The 13,895-nt window shown below is 36.6% G+C and overlaps 1 protein-coding gene across 1 annotated transcript; it reads right to left on the bottom strand.

Moving 5' to 3' along the window:
• Positions 1–11,538: 11,538 nt before the first annotated feature.
• LOC26530177 (leucine-rich repeat protein 1-like) lies at positions 11,539–12,872 on the bottom strand. The gene is made up of 2 exons (XM_023181522.2): positions 12,350–12,872; positions 11,539–12,289 (listed from the first exon to the last, which is right to left on the bottom strand). The coding sequence occupies exons 1-2, from the start codon at positions 12,584–12,586 to the stop codon at positions 12,119–12,121; spliced, it is 408 nt and encodes a 135-aa protein (XP_023037290.2). The 5' UTR covers positions 12,587–12,872; the 3' UTR covers positions 11,539–12,118.
• Positions 12,873–13,895: the final 1,023 nt, after the last annotated feature.

Genomic DNA, 13,895 nt, shown 5'->3' with positions numbered 1-13,895 from the left:
GCTGGAAATACTGGACCTAGACAACGAGACAACCGTAGAAGAGATAGTAGCAGCACTAACCATAGAATACATAGATGCGTCAAACTCAAGTTTTTTTGATTACAAATGCTAGCCTGAGTCTGGAACCCCAGAGAACTTCGGCAAAAGCCGAACAGCGTAGAACCCCAGAGAGCGGTCGCAGCGAGAGCGAAAAACGTTCGCTCGCAGCACTGTCGCTACGCATCGAAAATAATTCAGTCTGCCACAGATCGCAGAACGATGAACACATGTCTGTGTCGCTGTGTTCTCGTTCTGCATATGTATGCGTAGGCTGAGTTAAGCAAGCGAAGATGTGACCGTAGCTTTTTCAGTCGCTGGCTCGCAGACTTTTTGAGTTTTCGACGAGCTAGCGAAAATGAGATGCGACGATGCCAATTTTCTTTTTACATACATATTTTATTAATACATTTTTATTTACTTTTTTTTTTAAATATATTTACTCTTTTAATTTATAATAATTATTAATTTATTTACTTTTTTTAATTATATTTTCTTTATATGTATACTTAATAATACATATATTAATGAAATTTAAATTTTATATGCTATAAACAATTTTAATAATAAGAACATGGCAACAATAAACAAGCAATTGAGGAGTGTGATCGGTTTTGTTTTGGTTTTAGTCGTGCCCCCTCTTTTTTTTTCTCTTCCTGCTTCCTGCACTATTCTTGACCGCGCTTTTTTTCATTCTTCTTTATTGCTTATCTTATAACTATTTATACTGAAAACCTGCATAATAAAGGTCGCCGCTCGAATTCGTTACCGATTGCAATGTACAGTATGTACAGTCGGTATCCAGGGAACACCACGAGGAGGCCATTGCAATAGCAATGGGGTCATTTACGAATGACCTTCGAGTCGACTTGAGATGATTAAATTCACATTAAATCTTCTCCATGTTCCCCACCTAAAAAAAAACTAATAAATAAATCCTGAGCAAATCTATATTTTAAAAAATTACCCATGACGGACGGACTTTCCCAGAATACCGACTCTGTAGCTTATCGACCTTTTTTTTTAAGACTCTAAAATTTCTATTTTCCTTTTGCTTTTGTGCTTTTCAGAAGCACCGCATAAACTATCCATCAGCCATTTGCTATTTTTCTTTAGCAAAACGAGTAGAAAATAATTTAGAATAAATTTTCGATGCTCGCTGCATTCATGCAATTCACTGTACCAATCTCGGTAATTCGGGTCCTCAATATTCGAAAGGCATTCATTAATAATTTTTTCTTTTATTTTTCGCGCATGTGGGAAATTTTTAAAGAACTGATGGAAAATCTTATAATGCTGCTTCATCAGGTTAAATAAATGATTTTGTGGGGCTTTAAGCTTTAGGTTGTTGTTTATAGTTTTAAAATGTTTGTTAATGATAAAAAATTCCGATCCCTCATAATTTGCGATCTCTTCTTTCAAAAGTTCTTTGCATTTATCGCAATTGAACTTTTGTTGGGCTTTATGCATAACAAATCCTACGAAATATCTCAATGAATTCTCAGTGGCTATACTGATTTCAGTTGGCTGTTCTTCATCAGACTCGGATACTTCCATATTTTCATCTAAGATTATGTTAAAATCTTCGTAATACACCTGATCTTGGTCATTTACGTTTTCAATTGCCAGTTCATGCTTTGTTTCTTCAATAACATTTATTAGCATATCTTCATCTGGCTCGCAATTACCTGTTGTCGTTTTTGAAGTTATTAATTTCATTGATAACATTTTTGATATTATTGCATTGAATTCGAATAACATAGGATTATTGTTTGTGCCACCCCTATTTCTTATTAGGTAAAATAGATGTTCTAGCGCATCTTGGTTTAGACGTGACAACATTAAAAAAAATACTCCGTGCCCTTCATTCCAAATATCGTTTGTAAGCATTAGTATTGCGTTTATTGATAGAACTATTCCATCTAAACAATAAACTTTTCTGCGATATAGACACTTCTTAAAATACTCTCTCATTTCTATTAGGTATTTTTCGTTGTCACTGCCTTTCTGGATCGCTGATTTATTCGGATTTCTATCATAAATATTACTGCTATTCAAGCAATCGAACAACCTATTAACTTTTTCTATAAATTTAGATGTTGCGATTGCCACATCTTCGCAGTCAATAAATTTGCCATGTTGAATCAATGTTTTAATGGCGGATGATACTGTTTGGCTAAATACCTGCGTTGCATATTTAACCTTCATCTTCTCGAAAGAATTCGGAAATATGTGTTTCCTTGTTAATTTTGGGCACATTCTTGTAGAAGTGTTGCTTGTGTCAATTTCAAGCAATCTCACGACTACATGCCAGGAGACTGTACCATCAGGAGTCTCTATACAATCTCGCATTAGAATGTTTCTAATGGATTTTGTGAGGTGGGGGACATCATATATGCCATATATTTTCTGGTCATCCAGAGAAAAATAGGGTGCTTCGTTAACTATTCCAAGTTTATTGAATGCCCCTCGATTGTTTGGGCCTTGATCGCATACAACTGCTCTTATAAAAAGGCCTAGGGTTCTTGCGGCTCTTATATTTAAATCTATTAATTGCGTTAACTTATGTGCAGTGAGTCCAGTAGATGCGGCTACATAGCTTAATACAAATTTCCAGTTGGCATATAGTCCCTCACCATGAAAACACATATTTGCTTACATAGAGCGTCAGTTTTTTCGTAGCCATCATCCACAAATCCTTCCACTTCGTCACGGTGGGAATTATATTGCAGCCCTTTTCTAATGGAAATTTCATCAAATACTAATACGGCATTCTTGCTCTTTTCGTCCATATTTTTAAAAACAGCATGTAAATTGTTTAATAAACTTTCATTAAGGCCCGGAACCATGTTTTTTACCGGAGCCCATCTTAATAAGGACGATTTGCTTGGCAGGTTTAGCTCAAGATCGTCACGCATAAAATTATAGGCCTTCGAAGAATAAAAATTAATGCTTTGAGCAATTATTTTTTCATCTTCTATCCATGATTGCTTGTTTTTCAGTAACATAGTGCAAATCGTGTTTGAATTCTTTGATAGGCCTTTTTTCTTTATATTTTCAAATATATTTTTGTTTGAGTTTTTTTCTTTCAGATATTTAATTTTTCTTGCCTTTTCCGTTTTCAAAGAAATTCTTAAATGTCGAATTTTTTGATTGAAAAGTTTAACTTTTTGTTTTTCTTTTCTTAAATTCTCTGACATTTCAAAGTACTTTTTTCTGTAGTACGCTTCATTTTGTTCTTTTTTTAGGCAATTTGCACAAAATTCAATTTGTGTCTCAATAGAGCTGCCATTATTCTTATTTCCATTAATAATTGGGCTTTCAACAATATCCATGCTGTCAACCTGGGTTGCAGCATTTGGAAAATTCAAAATTTCAGAATCTTCTGTGCAAAAATCATACACGTCATAATTATTATCTCTTTCCGAGATATTCAACTTTATGTTGGTTTCTTCAAATAAGCGAAGAGTCGGTATAGCACCTGCTTTCAGATATTTTACGCGGACAAACTTTTTTTCAAAATGTAAGTTGCAAATTAACGCCTTGTCAACATTGACGTCGGATTGCAAATTACATTTTGAAACCCACTGGCGACGGACAGCCTCGTTCTTAGGAAACTTAAAAAGCCGTACGGGAAAGTGCTCTGAGCCATCTCTGTGGCTTCTCAGGCACGACTTAATAACACACTTAAGCCCACTTTTTCTACGATCACCAACCTTGTTCATTTTTGTTTACTTACTTTTTTTCTTAAATGCACCAACTCACAAACCACACTTTGAAAAATCACTTTCAGAATAAAGAAGAATGAAAAAAGCGCGGTCAAGAATAGTGCAAGCAGGAAGAGAAAAACTGATCAAAACAAATAGAGAAAGCGCGCCAAAACTAAGAAGAGGGGGCACGACTAAAACCAAAACAAAACCGATCACACTCCTCAATTGCTTGTTTATTGTTGCCATGTTCTTATTATTAAAATTGTTTATAGCATATAAAATTTAAATTTCATTAATATATGTATTATTAAGTATACATATAAAGAAAATATAATTAAAAAAAGTAAATAAATTAATAATTATTATAAATTAAAAGAGTAAATATATTTAAAAAAAAAGTAAATAAAAATGTATTAATAAAATATGTATGTAAAAAGAAAATTGGCATCGTCGCATCTCATTTTCGCTAGCTCGTCGAAAACTCAAAAAGTCTGCGAGCCAGCGACTGAAAAAGCTACGGTCACATCTTCGCTTGCTTAACTCAGCCTACGCATACATATGCAGAACGAGAACACAGCGACACAGACATGTGTTCATCGTTCTGCGATCTGTGGCAGACTGAATTATTTTCGATGCGTAGCGACAGTGCTGCGAGCGAACGTTTTTCGCTCTCGCTGCGACCGCTCTCTGGGGTTCTACGCTGTTCGGCTTTTGCCGAAGTTCTCTGGGGTTCCAGACTCAGGCTAGCATTTGTAATCAAAAAACTTGAGTTTGACGCATCTATGTATTCTATGGTTAGTGGTAGCAGCCTTTTCTACCAAGTTGAAAATTGACCTAGAGCCAGGCGCTGTCAAAAGTCTCTGCCCATCATATCGTGATACCCAGAAAGCGCTCATATATGTTCCGGCAACAACCGCAGAGACAATCCTCAAGGCCAATAAGATTACGGTGGCATAGTCAGTGTGCCGAATCAGAATTAATAATGCCCCAGTTAGATTCTACAAGTGCCTAAAAACTGGCCATGTCGCTGCCAAATGTAATAGCGACGTTGACAGTAGTGGCTGGTGCTTAAAATGCGGAACCAGCGGTCATAAAATTCGGGACTGCTGTAACGAGGCCAAATGTTTTCTATGTGCAGCAGAAGGACTGACTTCACTCTCACATGTAGCTGGCAGCCACAATAATGATGATTAAGTTTATCCAGCTTAATCTAAATCATTGCTGGGCAGCCCATGAGCTGCTATCACAGACAGTGGGTGAGTCTAGAACAGACATAGCCATTATAAGCGAACCTTTTAAGGCCAGAACTGGAAATAACTGGTCCTGCAGTATTTCTGGGAAGGCAGCGATCTGGGCTTGTGGAACGCCATCACTATTGCAGCGTTCCGTGCTAAACAAGGAGCACTATGTCAGGGCAAACATAAGCGGCCACTGGGTCTACAGCTGCTACTTGCCACCAAGTCTGAATATCCAAAGCTTCAGTGATGCCTTAGACGATCTCGAGCAGACGCACGTACCCGCAGCCCAGTTATTATAGCTGGGGACTTCAACGCCTGGGCTGTTGAATGGGGTAGCAGTCTAACCAATGCCAAAGGGAGAGCACTTTTAGAGGCATTTGCAACACTTGATATAGCTTTGCTTAACGTAGGATCCCAAAATACCTTCAATAGAGCGGGACTCGGCTCAGTAATAGACCTGACTTTCGTCAGTGAAAGTCTTTATAGGTCAACTAGCTGGGCAATTGCTAATGTATATACTACAAGTCCGAAACATTGAACGTGCAGGTATTTTCAGCATTAATTGAGAGGGTCCAATTCTCGCGGAACTCGGCTGGCGTGATGGCCGAACAGCTCTATAGCAACCTGGACGCAGCCTGCAGTGCAAGCATGACGCAAATAAAGAATTATAGAAGACATCATCAACATGTATTCGAAGTGGATGCGGGATTGCGTCAATTGGCACCGGAATCGACCGAGAATAAGCGATTTTTGCAACAATATCAAGAGGAACTGCGACAGCAGTACCTCCAGGAGGAGGAGAAGCGACAACAGCAAATTGAGCAACATCGCCAGCAGCAAAATGAGCAAATGCTACGACAACGCCGTCAATATCAAGACCGAGAGCTGGATCTACTGGAACAGATGCAACAGCGACCAAACAATCCACTGCAGCAACAGATTCCCGAATGGGCCAGACAGGATGATCAGAATTCGTATAATCCATATAATACACGTCAATTGTACAGTTGCCTCATCCCAGTGGAGGATGAAATTGGTGAAAATCGACAGCGTCTGCAGTGGCAGCAACAGCTTTTCGATGACTATGAGCAGCAACCACCGACTGATTATATTGTTGCCAATTCACATATGAATCAGCGTCCCCAGCAGGAGAATCAACGGGAGCGCCAACATCGCGAACGTCTCCATCAGAAACGTATCCATCAGGAACGTCTCCAATGGGAACGCCGTCAAATGCAGGAGCGTCGTGAGCAGGAGCGTCGTGAGCAGGAGCGTCGTGAGCAGGAGCTTCGTGAGCAGGAGCGTCATGAGCGGGAACGTCTCGATTGGCAACGCCGTCGTGAGCAGGAGCGTCGTAAGCAGGAGCGTCGTGAGCAGGAACGCCGTGAGCAGGAGCGCCGTGAGCAGGAGCGTCGTGAGCAGGAGCGCCTTGAGGAGGAGCGCCGTGAGCAGGAGCGTCGTAAGCAGGAGCGTCGTGAGCAGGAACGCCGTGAGCAGGAGCGCCGTGAGCAGGAGCGTCGTGAGCAGGAGCGCCTTGAGGAGCGCCGTGAGCAGGAGCGTCGGGAGCATATTTATATAAAAAAAAAATTTTAGGTCTACCACCTCTATATAAAAAAGTATAATTCAGTGCATCATTAATACAGTGGAAATTAAAAAAACAAGTAATAGAGGAAAATTAATCAAAAGCATTACTTTTGCCAGATCGCCCATAGGAAGAAAGGAAGTCAAATGGCTTATGTGTTCCCCTTTGACTTCGACACTCAGTAATCCATGAAGTAATTCCAACGCCGTGGATAGACAACAAAATGAAATCCGGACTATTTTATATGATGTGTCTGTTGTGGAGGATCTTGTAATTTTGGTATTGTAAAGATTAAGGAAAAATAATTTTATTATATTTAGACGGGAAAATAAAATTTTAAAATCTTATGCTGACGTAAAGAAAACAAATAAGGAATATAATGGTTTTCTGACTGAAACGACTTCATCTTAATGATTCCGATAAGCGCTCAGTTCATAAGATGCAGGAATATTTTAAAGCGTTTTAAATTTTTAAATGCTTTAAAGAAGGAATAAATTAAAGCGTTTTAAATTTTTAAATGCTTTAAAGGAGAAGGATTAAATTAAAGCGTTTTAAATTTTTAAATGCTTTAAAGGAGAAGGACCAGGGAGAAAGAAGTAAATTTGAACTTGTTCCTTTGACTGCTGCGAAGCAAGTGAAGTCGATTGTGAGCTGAGGTCGAACGAAAACTTTTAGTGCCAGTGCCGCCTACTTGACCACAATTAATATTATCCAGTTTTGGAAAACCGTAGAAAGTAGTGTTGGAAAACGTGAAACACACTCGGGTAAAATTTTTAGTGTTGCATTTGTTAGAGCTTGGAAACTATCGATAGTGGCGTGATTCGATATTTTCAATGTTTTAGGAGCAAAATTTAATTACAATAAGTATCATTTTCAAAAAAAATGAATACAATTTTGCTTAACCTAATATTAATAACCAAAATTATATAGTTTTAGCCTTTCAAGTTATATAAATATTTACCAATTAATTGTCAAAAAAAAATTTACCTGTTTTGATTTTGTTTAAATTAAAATTAAATTAACATATATTAGTTTTCAGACTTTTAAATTTATGGAGATCAACTCTTAAAACCAAAATTAAAAGAAAGCAAAGAAAAACATTTAACATAAATTTTACTCCATCCAAGCGTTTCTTTTCAATTGTTGTGTAACTATTACATATGTATGTTATACTATCGATAGTGGCCAAAAACAATCGATGGTGGTAAATATTCGATACCTCGATAGTGCCATCGATAGTTCCCCAGCTTAAGTATTCGTAAAATATCGATAAAAATAAAAGTCAATCGAACCACGTGAATTTACAAATAAGACATTCTTTTCTTTGTTGTAAAATTATTATCTTATTGGATTAAAATTCATTTACAATAAGCGCAAAGTAAGTTTCTTAAAGTATTTTTGCTGTATATATATAATTTCCAGTTTTGACTTTACGATTACATCACTCAATTTTATGGCCTATCACCTGGATGATTCCTTTCGACTAACTAATAAACTTACCAGCAGGAGGCACAGGACTCGACTCGGCAAAGGAATCTTCATTTGCAACATTTTCATTGGCATCTTTTGTCGGTTTGTTGCCTGCTGCTGTTGCTCCCCAGTAATAAAATGCTAATGAATTAATTTTAGAAGGAACTTTGCAATATTCTCCTTTTGCGAGAACCTCCGCTCCTTTGACTGCATTAAATTTAATGAATAAGAGTATTAAATTGGTTCGAAATTAAGTAAAACTGAATTATGCATTCCCCTTCCATTCTTCCTTCCATCAAAGTCAACAGTAAATATTTAAATTTTCATCACCTTTTTGTCTAAACACTGAAATTGAAATTGTATTTGAAATAGTTGACAAATATTAGACAAATATTTAACTACATTATAGAGTAGTGAGTGAAGGGCAAGAGCAGAGCATCAAATGAAAGGGCACCAACCGAACCACTACCACCGGGCCGGAAGTCGGCAAAAGCAATTTCCTAGTCCTAGAATTTGATTTTGTTTACCTAAACTCAAAAGATACAATTTTGCAGCTAATGAAATGCACAGATATTTGGTTAAAAGGAGAAGGAACCAGACCACAACAGGTAGAAGTAAGGCAAATAATCAACTCTCAGACATAACAATATAGCATAGGATATGGCCATATAAAAAACAAAATAAAATCATATTTAGCCTTTAGATTTCTAAAAAATATATATATGATATATATGTATATTGCAATGATAAACTTGTAAAAGGTAGAGCTAAGCTCACATTTCGAAATATCTTGAAAGGTTAAAAAAGCAAAAAATGAAAATGCAGTTTTTTGGAGCAAGCCAATAAAATTTTCGGAAAAAACATACAAAATAATATCGAAAATTTGGAATTTAGAATTTGATTTGTAACAAATTTTTGGTTACGTTTCAAATTTTTTTATATTTTGGAGTTAAGAGATAATAAGGAAGAATAACAAATATATTGTTTTATACCTTTATGGGTATATAAAATATATCAGAAAAACCAGAGGGGAATCAATATATCCCTGGCCTTATCGAAGTCTCTATACCCTGTAAGAAATTCTTAGTAGCTTTAAGCTAATAATTATGAGTAAACAACGAGCAAAGTTCTATTAAGTATCAAAAGTCGCAGAATTATAATGGCATTATTCAATTTACTTATGTATAACATCGAGCTTGTTTCTTTATAATTTCAATATACTTTGTTTTACAGGGTAAAAGATGTTAATTGTTGATTTTTAAGCCTTGGAGTGGGAATAAAAAGTGAAATTTTAAGAGCCAAAATATTTGCTTAAAATCTTTATAGTTTTCAATGAGTTGTAAAAATATGGGTACGAAAAAATCAGAATTTAATATACGGAAGACACAACTAAAGACTATTTTAAGTGTGCATGCAAATTGCCTATTGAAAATTTATAACAAATAAAATTAATTCACAAATTCAAATAATAGCTTCAAGTTTAAAGGGCCAACAAGATATCAACTGTGTATCAGTCTTAAAATTACTTCCAACTCTTTTAGGTTCTAAAAAATTAATTGTGCAAATACATGACGTTTCTTTTCAATGCTAAAGTATTGTTTAAATACATATTCTCTCTTATTCGAAACTTTGAGTTATCCTCTAGCGCCAAATGCATTGATCTGGAGACGCCCACCCATTATTATCAAAGTTTTTTAGCTCCAAAATTTTTAGGGAAAAGTATCAGCGTATTCACCTAAAAGAATGTTTGCTTTATTTCTTCCGTGTCATCCGAGTTTCTCACAATACCTTGAATGACCGAGGTTCTACTGTAGAATTGTATTTTTAAAACATTCCCTGACAAGGGGAAGTTTAGGTACGCGAATATGCGACTGCAAGTTGTCAAAAGCTCCTTTAGCCCTAATAAGTATGCTATAGTTTACTGCAAACCTTGTTTTTACTTTCAGATTTCCGTATAGTTTTTTCAAAGCGAATTTCGCGTAATATTTCATTTGAAATGTATCAATACTAAAAGGCCAAAAAAGTAAAGACTTCAAATTGTAAAGCATTTGAGAGGGGTTTTTAATATTAAAGCTCCTTTAAATAAAATGTTACACAAAACAAGTGAATCTAATGCTGAAATGAACGCGAAACTTAAGCCGCAGATCTGCATAGTCAGTTATAGACACTTAAATGCCAGTCAAAATTGGATTTGGGCCCAAGTTGAGATAAACATTTTTATACTTACGAATCTCCGCTCTCCCTTCTCTTCGTTTCCTCTCAGTCAAAACCAAGCCAATTCCCCAGCTGAGAAAGAGGCAGTAGTGGGGAGGTAGTGAGTATGTGTCATGTGTGTGGTGTGTGTGTTGGATGTTAGTGTGTCATTTTTTTATGCTTATTTAAAAAAGTGTCCAGAAGTTTTGTGATTTTGATAAACAGACAGAGAGAAAAAGTGGAAGTAAAAAGCAAAATGATAGCAAAAAAGGAAAATGTGGAAAAGCTCGTGAGCTCAGATAAAGAAAAACTCACAGAGAACAAAAAAAAACACACATTTATGCAAGTCACATACGCCACACAGCTTTTAATAATAAAAACAACGAACTGTGCTCTCTTAACATGAAAAAAACATAGAAGCAACCCAATTGAAACCAAAAGTAAGCCATATATAGGCAAGAAATACAGAATGATAAGGATAAAAACGATTGCGTAGGGACAGAAGGCGGGGGAGGAAGGTGTAGTCAGGAAGGGATGTAGACGTGTGTGTGAATGTCTTTATATGGTCATATGTGTATGTGTGTGTGTAGGGCAAAAGAATTGCCTTAGTTCCCTTTCTCTCGTTCTCCCTCAAGATGTAAGATGTTTAACAAATTTTAAAGCATTTGTTCGTCATTTAAATTTTTGAAATTCACTTAAATTGAAAATTTTCGTAATTATTCGTTGTATCAAAACCTTTCAGGCACCCTACCTTTCAGGTTTTCCCAATGAATCAACCTTTAAACATTATGTTTAATGGAGAGAGTTCTAATTTAGTAGAGATGAAACAATGAACAAGAGTATTTGAGATAGATTAATTGGCAAATAACTAATCAACTTCCAATATACATGGGTTGGATTTGTTATATATCAAAAAATCAATTAAGTGTACTAGATTTGTTTACAATTCGGACCTTTTGGCAGATTATTCCGATTTCCTACAATTTCATGTAGGATTTCATTCCTACAAACATGTATACCTCCTTCAAGAATAATGACAATAAATCTTCGTTTCTATTTATTTAAGATGAAGGTTGCCCTGTAGTCCTTAAGCCCTTTCAGTTGAGATTAATTGCGTGTTGATCCAAATAAAGATGAGTGATGTTCTTCAATTCCAATTGATTTCAAGTTCTTGAGTTCCATTTATCCAATAGGTAGTCATCTGGTCAAAATCCCAAGTTAATCTAAACAGGAGACTCTAAGATTAGAAGCATTTTTGAGCTAAAAGATATTATAAACAGATTAACAAGATCACAGTACTATCAGCTTTTTCTTTCATTTACTTATTCATAATATTTAATTATTAATTCCACTTTTTGTTTGGCACATTGGCATAATAGGCTAATATCAGAGCTGAGAAAAGGTTCTTACATTGGTTGCTTATACTACAATTGTTGCCACATATGACAACATCAGAATAGATCATATGCTCTCGACTATAGGTAAGATTTTTAATATTTACAAATTTCGGTTGACCAACACGTTCGATAATGTGCTTCTTGTCTAAAGCATCGCACAATTTGCCACAGGTACATTTTGGTGCCTCGGCAATTAGTTTAATGAGTAAGGCTGGCAGGGAATCATATTAGGCCACAGCTTGAAGCCAGAGAGGTTCAGGCGAATGAGTTGAAGCTCCGTCCGCATCGGAAGCAAAGGCCAGGCGATGAGCCTCCAAGACATTGAGACCCTTGAATGAATTACGCCAAACATCCAAGATTTCAATACGTAAATCATCTATGGCAGCTGGCAGGGATTTTAATTTGTTTTCCGACACGTAAAGCGAGCGTAATCTTCTCAGGCGACGTATGGCAAAGGGTAGATGAGTCAAATTATTGTAATTGAGATTCAAGTTAACCAATTTGTGGCACTTGACCACAGGCAAAGGCAAACATGTCAAATCGTTGGCGCAGGGAGTCTCGTAATTTGCTGCCATTTAGAAATGACCAATCGTCCATTTCACCCAGATTATTGTCATGGAGGACGAGCTTGCTCAAGTGTAATCTCCCCAGTTCAACAGGTAACTGGAAATTTAAATTTAGTTTTGAAGATGCTAAAAGTTGTCTTTTCATTTATTTCCTTACCTTACGCAACTTATTGTTGGATACATCCAGGTGGGTTAGATTCCGTAAGGAGCATATATGATAGCTCAATTTAACCAATTGCGTATTGTCTATTGTTAGGGATTGTAGATATCGAGGAAAGACCTTGATGGGATAGTCACTGTGACGATTTATAGCCATTTTCGTCTGTAACTTTGATTTTTGTGCCATGGCAGTGACTGTATTTAGTCTCAAATTGATGACATCCTTGCCTTCCATACCCAGTTTAAGCGTCTGCAGGAATCCCTTCAGCTGAATGGGATCACATTTAATCAACAGATTCAGTGAGGGCTTCTTGAAAGCAATCGTTGCTTTGCCATCCAAAACGTATTTCGTGTGAATAGTTTGGATATTGTCCTTGACCTTGTAACGTTGCCCTTTTTAATCTTTGGTGTGAACAATATAATTTGTATTCAACTTTTCGCAAAGCAATTCCAAACCATCAATTTGGCTTTCGTAAAAACCACAGCACTGAACACCAACTCGCAAGGGTCACACAGTTACTACAAAATCACTCGAACAAAAAGAATACAGCTCTGCTGTATTTGTAGACATTACTGAATTTGATAAAGTGTGGCACTTAGGATTATTGAATAAACTGGCCAAACTCCTGCCTTACTGCTTGTTCAAGATTCTTGAAAGCTATCTGCAGGATAGATCGTTCACAGTCAGGGGCACAGATGACACATATTCCAGAATTGGCAAAATCACTGCAGGAATACCCCAGGGCAGTGTTCTGGGACCCCTTCTCTTCAATGTTTATTCGTCTGACATGCCAATTCCTGATTATATCTTTGAACACGACTTCCTCATGGTATCAGGTGAAACCAAGAAGAACCCTGACATCCTACTGTCAACGTTCGCAGATGATACTATAATCGTATCTACTGATAAAAATGCCTACATGGCCATCAGGAAAACGCAAAAATACCTAAATGAATTCACCAAATGGTCAACTAAATGGTGCTTTACGATAAATAATGATAAGACTATTCGTGTCCTATACACAAAACGAAACATATCCCCTGCTCTAAGATCTTACCTAATAAAAATCGATGAAAAACCTATAAAAAACGCTAATCAATATAAATATCTAGGAGTCACCACCTATGTATTCAAGCTAAAGCTATCTATCATCGCCTAAAATGGCTTGTTGGCGTAAAGAGCTCCCTCAGCACAAGATGTAAAGTCACAATATTTAAGCAAATTATTGTTTCCATTCTAACGTATGCTATTCCTGTATGGGGCAGACTTATTTCGGAAACTCTATTCAAACAAATCTGTGGAACGCACAACAAACTGCTGAGAAAAAATTACGGACTCGGATATATTCAGCACAAATGCCTATATTCGCGACAAACATAATGTTAAATCCATGGAACTCAAATATGACTTGGCTTGCGTAAGATTTGCTATCTCCACTCTAGAACACCCAAATGTAGAAGTAAGGAATATCCTGGAAAAACCCTTTACTCCTACAAGGCTCTCCTGGCTAGATACTCTATTCAACTAGAGAAAATGGTAGCAA

Source organism: Drosophila willistoni, unplaced genomic scaffold (assembly GCF_018902025.1).
Source record: "Drosophila willistoni isolate 14030-0811.24 unplaced genomic scaffold, UCI_dwil_1.1 Seg493, whole genome shotgun sequence".
Taxonomy (NCBI): Eukaryota; Metazoa; Arthropoda; class Insecta; order Diptera; family Drosophilidae; genus Drosophila; species Drosophila willistoni.
The sequence above is the reverse complement of the archived record's forward strand: the minus strand, read 5'-3'. Positions and strand labels throughout refer to the sequence as shown.